Here is a 15,582-nt window from a genome sequence, read left to right as displayed (position 1 = left end):
GTCAGCCTAGACCAGTATTGTCCACTAGAAATCGCTGACTGGCCACAGGTGAGGCTACGACGACACCATTTTAGCCACTTGCACTAACTTTAGCAATAAATGCCTTGTACACAATACAGGTGAATGTACATCATGTGTATATTTACTTAACAAACATCTCCCTTGGTTAAGTACAAAACTTTGCATTATTTCTCTTTCACCAAATTTTGGATTCTGGCCATGAATTTGTCAAACACCAAACAATACAGGGCAGCTTTGAGGTTTTAGTCCAGCAGTTGCGAGCAGTACTCAGACCTCAGAGTGTTTACTGAGAATGTTGACTCGCATGAGACTCGCTAGACCCTAACCCACCACTGCTCTCCATCCAGACCCTTCACCCGGCACAGACTGGCAGCCTGTTTACCCGGCACAGACTGAACACATTTTGCCCATACCTGAGATTTCATCTTGTTTGTCGCCATGTGCGGGTCCAGCTCGGTGGTCCCAGGCCGGGGGGGTGTACTTCTTCCTGGTGACATACTGCCGTCCGATTGTTTTCTTAGCATTCTTCATGATATTCTTGGACAGCGTTCTGAGCAGATTGAATCACAACGACAGATTTCTATTGATTGTCGATGACATCAATTAATTCCCAAACAATCAACTTCCCACTGCAAAAGGGCCAGTACAAAGGCCTGTGCCCATCTCACACTGCAAGCATATGTTAGGGTTCTTACACAATCCAAATTCTGGATTGCCACAGACTAAAAACGGCAGGTGCGAGACCAGGGAACACCACATTGACCTGCTGGGAGCTACACAGAGCGAGTCAGAGAAACGCTTTACTGCTCACCAATCAGGGGGAAAGCGTATAGTCAAGGCCGGAACAGCTTGCACCTGACGGAAGCACAGGATCCATGGTGTCTCTTCCCTTCAGCGACAACTTGCATTTATACATCCACTTTGGATCAAAAAAGGATAGAACAGGGTACTTTCTAAATGGTATAAAGTTAAAAACAGTGGATGTCCAAAGGGACTTCGGGGTTCAGGTACATAGATCATTGAAGTGTCATGAACAGGTGCAGAAAATAATCAAGAAGGTTAATGGAATGCTGACCTTTATATCTAGAGGACTGGAATACAAGGGGGCAGAAGTTATGCTGCAGCTATACAAAACCCTGGTTAGACCGCACCTGGAGCACTGTGAGCAGTTCTGGGCACCGCACCTTCGGAAGGACATATTGGCCTTGGAGGGAGTGCAGCGTAGGTTTACTAGAATGATACCCGGACTTCAAGGATTAAATTACGAGGAGAGATTACACAAATTGGGGTTGTATTCTCTAGAGTTTCGAAGGCTAAGGGTTGCTCTGATCGAGGTTTGTAAGATATCCTACAAGGGGGCAAGCAACCTTGGACCTGGTCCTTTGTAATGAGCCAGGATTAATTAATAACGTCCTAGTTAAGGATCCCCTTGGAATGAGTGACATAACATGGTTACATTCCATATCCAATTAGAGGGTGAGAAGGTTGGTTCTCAAACAAGCGTACTGAGCTTGAATAAAGGAGACTATGATGGTATGAGAGCGGAACTGATTAAAGTGGACTGGGAAAATAGATTAAAAGGGTAAGACGGTACATGAGCAGTGGTGTTCATTCAAGGAGTTATTTTACAACTTTCAAAAAAAATATATTCCACTGAGGAAAAAAGGGTGTAAAAGAAATGACAGCCATCCATGGCTAAGTAAAGAAATTAAGGATAGTATCCGACTAAAAACAAGGACATGTAAGGTAGCCAAACTTAGTGGGAGGATAGAAGATTGGGAAGTCTTCAAAAGACAGCAAAAAGTAACTAAAGGATTGATTAAGAAAGGGAAGATAGATTATGAAAATAAATTAGCAAAAAATATAAAAACAGATAGCAAGAGTTTCTACAGTTATATAAAAAGAGAAAGGGTGGCTAAGGCAAACGTAGGTCCCTCAGAGGATGAGACCGGGAAATTAATGGTGGGAAACATGGAGATGGCAAAAATGCTGAACAAATATTTTGTTTCAGTCTTTACGGTAGAGGACACTAAGAATATCCCAACACTGGACAAAAAGGGGGCTGTGTGGGGGAGGAGCTAAATACGATTAAAATCATTAAGGAATTGGTACTCAGTAAATTAATGGGACTCAAGGCGGATAAATCCCCTGGACCGGATGGCTTACATCCAAGGGTCTTGAGGGAAGTGGCAGTCGGGATTGTGGATGCTTTGATAATAATTTTCCAAACTTCTCTGGACTCAGCAAAGGTCCCGGCAGATTGGAAAACTGCTAATGTAACAGCCTTATTTACAAAGGGTAGTAGGCAGAATGCTGGAAATTATAGACAAGTTAGCCTAACATCTGTGGTGGGTAAAATTTTGGAGTCTATTATTAAGGAGACAGTAACGGAACATTTAGATAAACATAATTTAATAGGACAAAGTCAGCATGGCTTTATGAAGGGGAAGTCATGTCTGACAAATTTGCTTGAGTTCTTTGAAGACATAACATACAGGGTGGATAAAGGGGAACCAGTGGACATAGTGTATTTAGACTTCCAGAAGGCATTCGACAAGGTGCCACATAAAAGATTATTGCTCAAGATAAAGAATCACTGGATTGGGGGTAATATTCTGGCATGGGTGGAGGATTGGTTATCTAACAGGAAGCAGAGAGTTGGGATAAATGGTTCATTCTCGGACTGGCAACCAGTAGCCAGTGGTGTTCAGCAGGGGTCAGTGCTGGGTCCCCAACTCTTTACAATCTATATTAACGATTTCGAGGAGGGGACCGAGTGTAACATATCAAAGTTTGCAGATGATACAAAGATGGGAAGGAAAGTGGAGAGTGAGGAGGACATAAAAAACCTACAGGCGGATATAGACAGGCTGGGTGAGTGGGCGGAGATTTGGCAGATGCAATACAATATTGGAAAATGTGAGGTTATGCACTTTGGCAGGAAAAATCAGAGAGCAAGTTATTATCTTATTGGCGAGAAACTGGAAAGTACTGCAGTACAAAGGGATCTGGGGGTCCTAGTGCAAGAAAATCAAAAAGTTAGTATGCAGGTGCAGCAGGTGATCAAGAAGGCCAACGGAATGTTGGCTTTTATTGCTAGGGGGATAGAATATAAAAACAGGGAGGTATTGCTGCAGTTATATAAGGTATTGGTGAGACCGCACCTGGAATACTGCATACAGTTTTGGTGTCCATACTTAAGAAAAGACAGACTTGCTCTCGAGGCAGTATAAAGAAGGTTCACTCGGCTAATCCCGGAGATGAGGGGGCGGACATATGAGGAGAGGTTGAGTAGATTGGGACTCTACTCATTGGAGTTCAGAAGAATGAGAGGCGATCTTATTGAAACATATAAGATTGTGAAGGGGCTTGATCGGGTGGATGCGGTAAGGATGTTCCCAAGGATGGGTGAAACTAGAACTAGAGGGCCGAGCCGAGCGGAGGGAGCGTCCGATAAAAGGCGGGATTTCAGAGCGCTGAGAACAGCTGAGAGGAGCCGAGCCGAGCGGAGGGAGCGTCCGATAAAAGGCGGGATTTCAGAGCGCTGAGAACAGCTGAGAGGAGCCGAGCCGAGCGGAGGGAGCGTCCGATAAAAGGCGGGATTTCAGAGCGCTGAGAACAGCTGAGAGGAGCCGAGCCGAGCGGAGGGAGCGTCCGATAAAAGGCGGAATTTCAGAGCGCTGAGAGGAGCGGAGCCGAGCGGAGGGAGCGTCCGATAAAAGGCGGGATTTCAGAGCGCTGAGAACAGCTGAGAGGAGCCGAGCCGAGCGGAGGGAGCGTCCGATAAAAGGCGGGATTTCAGAGCGCTGAGAACAGCTGAGAGGAGCCGAGCCGAGCGGAGGGAGCGTCCGATAAAAGGCGGGATTTCAGAGCGCTGAGAGGAGCCGAGCCGAGCGGAGGGAGCGTCCGATAAAAGGCGGGATTTCAGAGCGCTGAGAACAGCTGAGAGGAGCCGAGCCGAGCGGAGGGAGCGTCCGATAAAAGGCGGGATTTCAGAGCGCTGAGAACAGCTGAGAGGAGCCGAGCGGAGCGGAGGGAGCGTCCGATAAAAGGCGGGATTTCAGAGCGCTGAGAGGAGCCGAGCCGAGCGGAGGGAGCGTCCGATAAAAGGCGGGATTTCAGAGCGCTGAGAGGAGCCGAGCCGAGCGGAGGGAGCGTCCGATAAAAGGCGGGATTTCAGAGCGCTGAGAGGAGCCGAGCCGAGCGGAGGGAGCGTCCGATAAAAGGCGGGATTTCAGAGCGCTGAGAACAGCTGAGAGGAGCCGAGCCGAGCGGAGGGAGCGTCCCATAAAAGGCGGGATTTCAGAGCGCTGAGAACAGCTGAGAGGAGCCGAGCCGAGCGGAGGGAGCGTCCGATAAAAGGCGGGATTTCAGAGCGCTGAGAGGAGCCGAGCCGAGCGGAGGGAGCGTCCGATAAAAGGCGGGATTTCAGAGCGCTGAGAACAGCTGAGAGGAGCCGAGCCGAGCGGAGGGAGCGTCCGATAAAAGGCGGGATTTCAGAGCGCTGAGAACAGCTGAGAGGAGCCGAGCGGAGCGGAGGGAGCGTCCGATAAAAGGCGGGATTTCAGAGCGCTGAGAACAGCTGAGAGGAGCCGAGCCGAGCGGAGGGAGCGTCCGATAAAAGGCGGGATTTCAGAGCGCTGAGAACAGCTGAGAGGAGCCGAGCCGAGCGGAGGGAGCGTCCGATAAAAGGCGGGATTTCAGAGCGCTGAGAGGAGCCGAGCCGAGCGGAGGGAGCGTCCGATAAAAGGCGGGATTTCAGAGCGCTGAGAGGAGCCGAGCCGAGCGGAGGGAGCGTCCGATAAAAGGCGGGATTTCAGAGCGCTGAGAACAGCTGAGAGGAGCCGAGCCGAGCGGAGGGAGCGTCCCATAAAAGGCGGGATTTCAGAGCGCTGAGAACAGCTGAGAGGAGCCGAGCCGAGCGGAGGGAGCGTCCGATAAAAGGCGGGATTTCAGAGCGCTGAGAGGAGCCGAGCCGAGCGGAGGGAGCGTCCGATAAAAGGCGGGATTTCAGAGCGCTGAGAACAGCTGAGAGGAGCCGAGCCGAGCGGAGGGAGCGTCCGATAAAAGGCGGGATTTCAGAGCGCTGAGAACAGCTGAGAGGAGCCGAGCGGAGCGGAGGGAGCGTCCGATAAAAGGCGGGATTTCAGAGCGCTGAGAACAGCTGAGAGGAGCCGAGCGGAGCTGCGACCGAGTTCGAAGTGACGTCAGGAATCAGATCGGGACGCGACACAGGGGAGGCACCTGATTGGTGAGTAGGTTCAGGTGAGTATTTCTCCTTATCTACAGTAACTGAAGTAAAAGGAAAGGGAAGGTCTGCAGGTCTTATAGGAAGTAGCGTTTATTTTTTAGTGAATCAAGGTCCCTAGTGTAGTTAACATTCTCTAAATTGAGAACAATTTAAAGGAGTAAACTCCTTAAAGGGAGTGGTAAGTAGTTTTTCTTTCCTTTTTTTTTCTCTTGACATTGTAGTTGTTCTTAAGCTAATTTAAGGGTTAAGTCATGGCAGGAGATCCCAGCGCCGTGTCATGTTCCTCTTGTGGGATGTGGGAATTCAGGGCTCCTTCCTGTATCCCTGATTCCTTCACCTGCGGGAAGTGTGTCCAGCTGCAGCTATTGTTTGACCGCTTGACGGCTCTGGAGCTGCGGATGGACTCACTTTGGAGCATCCGCGATGCTGAGAAAGTCGTGGATAGCACGTTCAGTGAGTTGGTCACACCGCAGATAAAAATTACTGAGGGAGATAGTGAATGGGTGACCAACAGACAGAGGAAGAGTAGGAAGGCAGTGCAGGGGTCCCCTGCGGTCATCTCCCTCCAAAACAGGTATACTGTTTTGGATACTGTTGGCGGAGATGGCTCACCAGGGGAAGGTGGCAGTGGCCAGGTTCATGGCACCGTGGCTGGCTCTGCTGCACAGGAGGGCAGGAAAAAGAGTGGCAGAGCTATAGTGATAGGGGACTCGATTGTAAGGGGAATAGACAGGCGTTTCTGCGGACGCAACCGAGACTCCAGGATGGTATGTTGCCTCCCTGGTGCAAGGGTCAAGGATGTCTCGGAGCGGCTGCAGGACATTCTGGAGGGGGAGGGTGAACAGCCAGTTGTCGTGGTGCATATAGGTACCAACGATATAGGTAAAAAACAGGATGAGGTCCTACAAGCTGAATTTAGGGAGTTAGGAGTTAAACTAAAGAGTAGGACCTCAAAGGTAGTAATCTCAGGATTGCTACCAGTGCCACGGGCTAGTCAGAGTAGGAATGACAGGATAGCTAAGATGAATACGTGGCTTGAGAGATGGTGCAAGAGGGAGGGATTCAAATTCCTGGGCCATTGGAACCGGTTCTGGGGGAGGTGGGACCAGTACAAATTGGACGGTCTGCATCTGGGCAGGACTGGAACCAATGTCCTAGGGGGAGTGTTTGCTGGTGCTGTTGGGGAGGGTTTAAACTAATGTGGCAGGGGGATGGGAACCGATGCAGGAAGTCAGTGGGAAATAAAGTGGTGACAGAAACAAAAGGCAGTAAGGGAGAGTGTACAGAACATGACCGGACAGATGGTCTGAGAAAGCAGGGCAAAGACCAAGGGAAGTCTAGATTAAACTGCATTTATTTCAATGCAAGAAGTCTGATGGGCAAGGCAGATGAACTCAGGGCATGGATGGGTACATGGGACTGGGATGTTATAGCTATTACTGAAACATGGCTAAGGGAGGGGCAGGACTGGCAGCTCAATGTTCCAGGGTACAGATGCTATAGGAAAGATAGAGCAGGAGGTAAGAGAGGAGGGGGAGTTGCGTTCTTGATTAGGGAGAACATCACGGCAGTAGTGAGAGGGGATATATCCGAGGGTTCGCCCACTGAGTCCATATGGGTAGAACTGAAAAATAAGAAGGGAGAGATCACTTTGATAGGATTGTACTACAGACCCCCAAATAGTCAACGGGAAATTGAGGAGCAAATATGTAAGGAGATTACAGACAGCTGCAAGAAAAATAGGGTGGTAATAGTAGGGGACTTTACTTTCCCAACATTGACTGGGACAGCCATAGCATTAGGGGCTTGGATGGAGAGAAATTTGTTGAGTGTATTCAGGAGGAATTTCTCATTCAGTATGTGGATGGCCCGACTAGAGAGGGGGCAAAACTTGACCTCCTCTTGGGAAATAAGGAAGGGCAGGTGACAGAAGTGTTAGTGAGGGATCACTTTGGGACCAGTGATCATAATTCCATTAGTTTTAAGATAGCTATGGAGAAGGATAGGTCTGGCCCAAAAGTTAAAATTCTAAATTGGGGAAAGGCCAATTTTGATGGTATTAGACAGGAACTTTCAGAAGTTGATTGGGAGAGTCTGTTGGCAGGCAAAGGGACGTCTGGTAAGTGGGAGGCTTTCAAAAGTGTGTTAACCAGGGTTCAGTGTAAGCACATTCCTTATAAAGTGAAGGGCAAGGCTGGTAGAAGTAGGGAACCTTGGATGACTCGGGAGATTGAGGCACTAGTCAAAAATAAGAAGGAGGCATATGACATGCATAGGCAGCTGGGATCAAGTGGATCCCTTGAAGAGTATAGAGATTGCCGGAGTAGAGTTAAGAGAGAAATCAGGAGGGCAAAAAGGGGATATGAGATTGCTTTGGCAGATCAGGCAAAGGTGAATCCAAAGAGCTTCTACAAATACATAAAGGGCAAAAGGGTAACTAGGGAGAGAGTAGGGCCTCTTAAGGATCAACAAGGTCATCTATGTGCGGAACCACAAGAGATGGGTGAGATCCTGAATGAATATTTCACATCGGTATTTACGGTTGAGAAAGGCATGGATGTTAGGGAACTTGGGGAAATAAATAGTGATGTCTTGAGGAGTGTACATATTACAGAGAGGGAGGTGCTGGAAGTCTTAACGCGCATCAAGGTAGATAAATCTCCGGGACCTGATGAAATGTATCCCAGGACGTTATGGGAGGTTAGGGAGGAAATTGCGGGTCCCCTAGCAGAGATATTTGAATCATCCACCGCTACAGGTGAGGTGCCTGAAGATTGGAGGGTAGCAAATGTTGTGCCTTTGTTTAAGAAGGGCGGCAGGGAAAAGCCTGGGAACTACAGACCAGTGAGCCTGACATCTGTAGTGGGTAAGTTGTTAGAGGGTATTCTGAGGGACAGAATCTACAGGCATTTGGAGAGGCAGGGACTAATTAGGAACAGTCAGCATGGTTTTGTGAGAGGAAAATCATGTCTCACGAATTTGATTGAGTTTTTTGAAGGGGTAACCAAGAAGATAGATGAGGGCTGTGCAGTAGACGTGGTCTACATGGACTTCAGCAAAGCATTTGACAAGGTACCGCATGGTAGGTTGTTACATAAGGTTAAATCTCATGGGATCCAAGGTGAGGTAGCCAATTGGATACAAAATTGGCTTGACGACAGAAGACAGAGGGTGGTTGTCGAGGGTTGTTTTTCAAACTGGATGCCTGTGTCCAGCGGTGTGCCTCAGGGATCGGTGCTGGGTCCGCTGTTATTTGTTATTTATATTAATGATTTGGATGAGAATTTAGGAGGCATGGTTAGTAAGTTTGCAGATGACACCAAGATTGGTGGCATTGTGGACAGTGAAGAAGGTTATCTAGGATTGCAACGGGATCTTGATAAATTGGGCCAGTGGGCCGATGAATGGCAGATGGAGTTTAATTTAGATAAATGTGAGGTGATGCATTTTGGTAGATCGAATCGGGCCAGGACCTACTCCGTTAATGGTAGGGCGTTGGGGAGAGTTATAGAACAAAGAGATCTAGGAGTACAGATTCATAGCTCCTTGAAAGTGGAGTCACAGGTGGATAGGGTGGTGAAGAAGGCATTCAGCATGCTTGGTTTCATTGGTCAGAACATTGAATGCAGGAGTTGGGATGTCTTGTTGAAGTTGTACAGGGCATTGGTGAGGCCACACTTGGAGTACTGTGTACAGTTCTGGTCACCCTATTATAGAAAGGATATTATTAAACTAGAAAGAGTGCAGAAAAGATTTACTAGGATGCTACCGGGACTTGATGGTTTGACTTACAGGGAGAGGTTAGACAGACTGGGACTTTATTCCCTGGAGAGTAGGAGGTTAAGGGGTGATCTTATAGAAGTCTATAAAATAATGAGGGGCATAGATAAGGTCGATAGTCAAAATCTTTTCCCAAAGGTAGGGGAGTCTATAACGAGGGGGCACAGATTTAAGGTGAGAGGGGAGAGATACAAAAGGATCCAGAGGGGCAATTTTTTCACTCAAAGGGTGGTGAGTGTCTGGAACGAGCTGCCAGAGGCAGTAGTAGAGGCGGGTACAATTTTGTCTTTTAAAAAGCATTTGGACAGTTACATGGGGAAGATGGGTATCGAGGGATATGGGCCAAGTGCAGGCAATTGGGACTAGCTTAGTGGTATAAACTGGGCGACATGGACATGTTGGGCCGAAGGGCCTGTTTCCATGTTGTAACTTCTATGATTCTATGATTCTATAATCTTAGAATAAGGGGCTGCTCTTTCAAAACTGAGATGAGGAGAAACATCTTCACTCAGAGGGTAGTAGGTCTGTGGAATTTGCGGCCCCAGGAAGCTGTGGAAGCTACATCATTAAATAAATTTAAAACAGAAATAGACAGTTTCCTAGAAGTAAAGGGAATTAGGGGTTACGGGGAGCGGGCAGGAAATTGGACATGAAGCTGAGTTCGGATCGGTCAATGCCCTGTGGGTGGCGGAGCGGGCCCAGGGGCTGAGTGGCCGGGTCCTGCTCCTACTTCTTGTGTTCTTTAGATTTGAGGTTAGGATCAGATCAGCCATGATCTTATTGAATGGCAGAGCAGGCTCGAGGGACCGATTGGCCTACTCCTGCTCCTATTTCTTATGTTCTTATTAAGGGGAACGGATAGGGTGGATAGAGAGAAACTATTTCCACTGGTTGGGGATGCTAGGAGTAGGGGGCACAGTCTAAAAATTAGAGCCAGACCTTTCAGGAGTGAGATTAGAAAACATTTCTACACACAAAGGGTTGTAGAAGTTTGGAACTCTCTTCCGCAAACACAATTGATACTAGCTCAATTGCTAAATTTAAATCTGAGATAGATAGCTTTTTGGCAACCAAAGGTATTAAGGGATATGGGCCAAAGGCAGGTATATGGAGTTAGATCACAGATCAGCCATGATCTTATCAAATGGCGGAGCAGGCACGAGGGGCTGAATGGCCTACTCCTGTTCCTATGTTCCTACAACATAGGAAAATGTCCCACAGCCCTTCACAGAGGTGCAATCAGGCAAAAATCGACGCCAAGCCAAAGGAGGAGATATTAGGACAGGTGCCCAAAAGCTTGGTCAAAGAGATGGGATTTCGGAGCGCCTTAAAGGAGGAGAGAGAGGCGGAGTGCTTTAAGGAGGGAATTTCAGAGCTTGCGGCCGAGACGGAAGTGGGCACGGCCGCCAGTAGTGGGGTGAAGTATGGGGGGATGGACAAGAAGGAGGAAGTTGGAGGAATGGAGAGTTCTGTGGGGTTGTAGGGCTGGAGGAGATTATAGGAATAAGCAGAGTGAAGGCTATAGAAATTTAGAAACATAAAAAATAGGAGGAGTAGGCCATTTCGCCCTTTGAGCCTGATCCACCATTCAATATGATCATGGCTGATCCTCGATCTCAATACCATATTCCCGCTCTCTCCCCATACCTCTTGATACCTTCGTGTCTAGAAACCTATCCAGCTCCTTGTTAAATATATTCAGTGACTTGGCCTCCACTGCCTTCTGTGGTGGAGAATTCCACAGGTTCACCACCCTCTGAGTGAAGAAATTTCTCCTCATCTCAGTCCTAAATGTCCTACCCCGTATCCAGAGACTGTGACCCCTCGTTCTGAAACCCCCCCCCACAGCCAGGGGAAACAACCTCCCTGCGTCCAGTCTGTCTAGCCCTGTCAGAATTTTATATGTTTCAATGAGGTCCCCTCTCATTCTTCTAAACTCGAGTGAATACAGGCCGAGTCAAACCAATCTCTCCTCATATGACAATCCTGCCATCCCAGGGATCAGTCTGGTGAACCTTCGCTGCACTCCCTCGATGGCAAGTATATCCTTTCTTAGGTAAGGAGACCAAAACTGCACACAATACTCCAGATGTGGTCTCACCAAGGCCCTATATAACTGCAGTAAGACATCCTTGCTCCTATACTCAAATCCTCTTGCAATGAAGGCCAACATATCATTTGCCTTCCTAACTGCTTGCTGCAGCTGCATGTTTGCTTTAAGTGACTGGTGTACAAGGACACCCAGGTCCCTTTGTACATCAACATTTCCCAATCCATCACCATTTAAATAATACTCTGCCTTTCTGTTTTTCCTTCCGAAGTGGATAACTTCACATTTATCCACATTGTACTGCATCTGCCATGTATTTGCCCACTCACTCAACTTGTCTAAATCACCTTGAAGCCTCTTTGCATCCTCCTCACAACCCACAATCCCACCTAGTTTTGTGTCATCAGCAAACTTGGAAATATTACATTTGGTTCCCTCATCCAAATCATTGATATATATTGTGAATAGCTGGGGCCTAAGCAATGATCCCTGCGATACCCCACTAGTCACTGCCTGCCACCCCGAAAAAGACCCATTTATTCCTACTCTCTATTTCCTATCTGTTCACCAATTCTCAATCCATGCCAGTATATTATCACCAATCCCATGTGCTTTAATTTTGCAAGAGGCAGGGACTGATTAGGAACAGTCAGCATGGTTTTGTGAGAGGAAAATCATGTCTCACGAATTTGATTGAGTTTTTTGAAGGGGTAACCAAGAAGGTAGATGAGGGCTGTGCAGTAGACGTGGTCTACATGGACTTCAGCAAAGCCTTTGACAAGGTACCGCATGGTAGGTTGTTACATAAGGTTAAATCTCACGGGATCCAAGGTGAGGTAGCCAATTGGATACAAAACTGGATTGACAACAGAAGACAGAGGGTGGTTGTAGAGGGTTGTTTTTCAAACTGGAGGCCTGTGACCAGCGGTGTGCCTCAGGGATCGGTGCTGGGTCCGCTGTTATTTGTTATTTATATTAATGATTTGGATGAGAATTTAGGAGGCATGGTTAGTAAGTTTGCAGATGACACCAAGATTGGTGGCATTGTGGACAGTGAAGAAGGTTATCTAGGATTGCAACGGGATCTTGATAAATTGGGCCAGTGGGCCGATGAATGGCAGATGGAGTTTAATTTAGATAAATGTGAGGTGATGCATTTTGGTAGATCGAATCAGGCCAGGACCTACTCCGTTAATGGTAGGGCGTTGGGGAGAGTTATAGAACAAAGAGATCTGGGAGTACAGGTTCATAGCTCCTTGAAAGTGGAGTCACAGGTGGATAGGGTGGTGAAGAAGGCATTCAGCATGCTTGGTTTCATTGGTCAGAACATTGAATACAGGAGTTGAGATGTCTTGTTGAAGTTGTACAAGACATTAGTAAGGCCACACTTGGAATACTGTGTACAGTTCTGGTCACCCTATTATAGAAAGGATATTATTAAACTAGAAAGAGTGCAGAAAAGATTTACTAGGATGCTACCGGGACTTGATGGTTTGACTTATAGGGAGAGGTTAGATAGGCTAGGACTTTTTTCCCTGGAGAGTAGGAGGTTTAGGGGTGATCTTATAGAAGTCTATAAAATAATGAGGGGCATAGATAAGGTAGATAGTCAAAATCTTTTCTCAAAGGTAGGGGAGTCTATAACGAGGGGACATAGATTTAAGGTGAGAGGGGAGAGATACAAAAGTGTCCAGAGGGGCAATTTTTTCACTCAAAGGGTGGTGAGTGTCTGGAACGAGCTGCCAGAGGCAGTCGTAGAGGCGGGTACAATTTTGTGTTTTAAAAAGCATTTGGACAGTTACATGGGTAAGATGGGTATAGAGGGATATGGGCCAAGTGCAGGCAATTGGGACTAGCTTAGTGGTATAAACTGGGCGACATGGACATGTTGGGCCGAAGGGCCTGTTTCCATGTTGTAACTTCTATGATTCTATGATAACCTCTTATGTGGGACTTTATCAAAGGCCTTCTGAAAATCCAAGTACACCACATCCACTGGTTCTCCCTTATCTATTCTACCAGTTACATCCTCAAAAAACTCCAGTCGGTTTGTCAAACATGATTTGCCTTTCATAAATCCATGTTGACTTTGTCTAATCCCGTTGAGGGAGGGAGCACGGAGCAGCAGCTATTGACGGAGTCTGGTTTTGACAGAGTCTATAATTGGGAATTTGGTAAGTGAGGGGGTTCGGTGCAGCAAGGGGTGAAGTGCATTTGAATAGTCAGCGGAGAGGGGCGTGCCGAGAGCGGGGAGGGGCGGGCCGAGAGCGGGGAGGGGCGGGCCGAGAGCGGGGAGGGGCGGGCCGAGAGCGGGGAGGGGCGGGCCGAGAGCGGGGAGGGGCGGGCCGAGAGCGGGGAGGGGCGGGCCGAGAGCGGGGAGGGGCGGGCCGAGAGCGGGGAGGGGCGGGCCGAGAGCGGGGAGGGGCGGGCCGAGAGCGGGGAGGGGCGGGCCGAGAGCGGGGAGGGGCGGGCCGAGAGCGGGTCACAGCAACAACAAAACAAAACTGCAGTGTGACGTCACGGGTAAGGCAGGTCGGTGGTTGGTGGTGAGAATCTCTTCGGTTTTCTTCTTTCTTAGGACTATGGGCTCAGTAACTTATAGCATAAAACTACATTTAAAAAAAAACTAAACTTAATATAATAAATTAAACAAGGCCAGTACTTGGTTCAACCTAAAAATAATTTGATTGACATTGTAGTAATCAATTAAATAAATAAAATAGTTATGACAGGACAGGAGATGTGTTGCAGCTGCAATATGTGGGAGCTACTGGACAGTTTTGTCCAGGGCGACTACATCTGCGGGAAGTGTCTGCAGCTCGAGGAACTCCGGCTCCGAGTTGAGGAGCTGGAGTCCGAGCTGCAGACATTGCGAGGCATCAGGGAGGGAGAAAGTTACCTGGACACTTTGATCCAGGAGGCAGTCACACCCCTTCGACTAAATACTGTAGAATTGACATGTGGTCAGGGACAGGAGGGTGTGACTGCGAGTGAGGCAGGTACGGGGATCCAGGAGGGAGCATTGCAGGAGCCTCAGTCCTTGCACTTGTCCAATAGATACGAGGTTCTTGCAGCCCTTGTGGACGAGTGCAGGGACTGCAGGGAGGATGAGCAAACTGGCCACGGCACCGTGGTTCAGGGGGCCATTCAAGTGGGGGGAGTGAAAAGGAATGTGGTTGTAGTAGGCGACAGTATAGTTAGAGGGATAGATACTGTTCTCTGCAGCCAAGAGCGAGAGTCCCGAAGGCTGTGTTGTCTACCCGGTGCCAGGGTTAAGGACATCTCCTCAGGGCTGGAGAGAAACTTGGAGTGGGAGGGGAAGGATCCAGTTGTCGTGGTCCACGTGGGTACCAACAACATAGGTAGGACTAAGAAAGAGGCTCTCCTGAGGGAGTTTGAGCAGCTAGGGACTAAATTAAAAAGCAGAACCACAAAGGTGATAATCTTCAGATTATTACCTGAGCCACGAGCAAATTGGCACAGGGTAAATCAGATCAGAGAGATGAATGCGTGGCTCAAAGATTGGTGTGGGAGAAGTGGGTTTCGATTCATGGGGTACTGGCACCAGTACTGGGGAAAGAGGGAGCTGTTCCGTTGGGACGGGCTTCACCTGAACCATGCTGGGACCAGTGTTCTGGCAAACCGAATAACTAGGGCGGTAGAGAAGGCTTTAAACTAAATAGACGGGGGGAGGGCTCAGGTGGGACAAAGTTAGGATTGATAGAGAAAAGACAAGGAAGTAGTACAGGAAAGTGATGGGGGTAATGATAAACAGTGTGTCAGGAAGGGACAGAGCGTACAAACATAAGAGTGCACTAGCAAATGGGGCCGGGGTAGGAAAGAATGGTAGAAAGACAAAATTAAAGGTTCTTTATCTGAATGCGCGCAGCATTCGTAATAAGAGAGATGAATTGACGGCACAAATAGAAACAAATGGGTATGATCTCGTGGCCATTACAGAGACGTGGTTGCAAGGTGACCAAGGTTCAGAGCTAAATATTCAGGGTTATTTAACATTTCAGAAGGATAGGAAAAAAGGTAAAGGTGGTGGGGTAGCTCTGTTAATAAAGGATGAAATTGGTATAATAGTGAGAAATGATCTTGGCTCAGAAGATCAAGATGTCGAAACAATTTGGGTGGAGGTAAGAAATAGCAAGGGAAAGAAATCACTGGTGGGAGTGGTATTTAGGCCCCCTAACAGTAGCTACACTGTAGGGCAAAATATAAATCAGGAAATAAGGGGGGCTTGTAAAAAAGGTAATGCAATAATCATGGGCGATTTTAACTTTCACATAGATTGGACAAATCAAAATGGCAAAAGTAGCCCTGAGGAAGAGTTCATAGAGTGTATTAGGGACTGTTTCTTAGACCAATACGTCAGGGAACCAACCAGGGAACAGGCCATTTTGGATCTGGTAATGGGTAACGAAACAGGATTAATTAATGATCTCAAAGTAAAGGATCCCTTGGGAAGCAGTGA

General features: G+C 47.9%; 1 protein-coding gene across 1 annotated transcript in view; it reads right to left on the bottom strand.

Moving 5' to 3' along the window:
* Positions 1-15,582, bottom strand: part of sbf1 (SET binding factor 1) — a 359,704-nt gene that overhangs the window by 97,930 nt on the left and 246,192 nt on the right. Inside the window, exon 25 of the mRNA XM_068005308.1 lies at positions 435-571. Coding sequence (XP_067861409.1) covers positions 435-571 — 137 coding nt within the window. The remainder of the gene's footprint in view (positions 1-434; positions 572-15,582) is intronic.

The sequence above is a fragment of the Heptranchias perlo genome, chromosome 24 (genome assembly GCF_035084215.1).
Source record: "Heptranchias perlo isolate sHepPer1 chromosome 24, sHepPer1.hap1, whole genome shotgun sequence".
NCBI classification, from domain to species: Eukaryota; Metazoa; Chordata; class Chondrichthyes; order Hexanchiformes; family Hexanchidae; genus Heptranchias; species Heptranchias perlo.
Note: the sequence above shows the minus strand (reverse complement) of the source record. Positions and strands in the feature narration are given on the sequence as shown.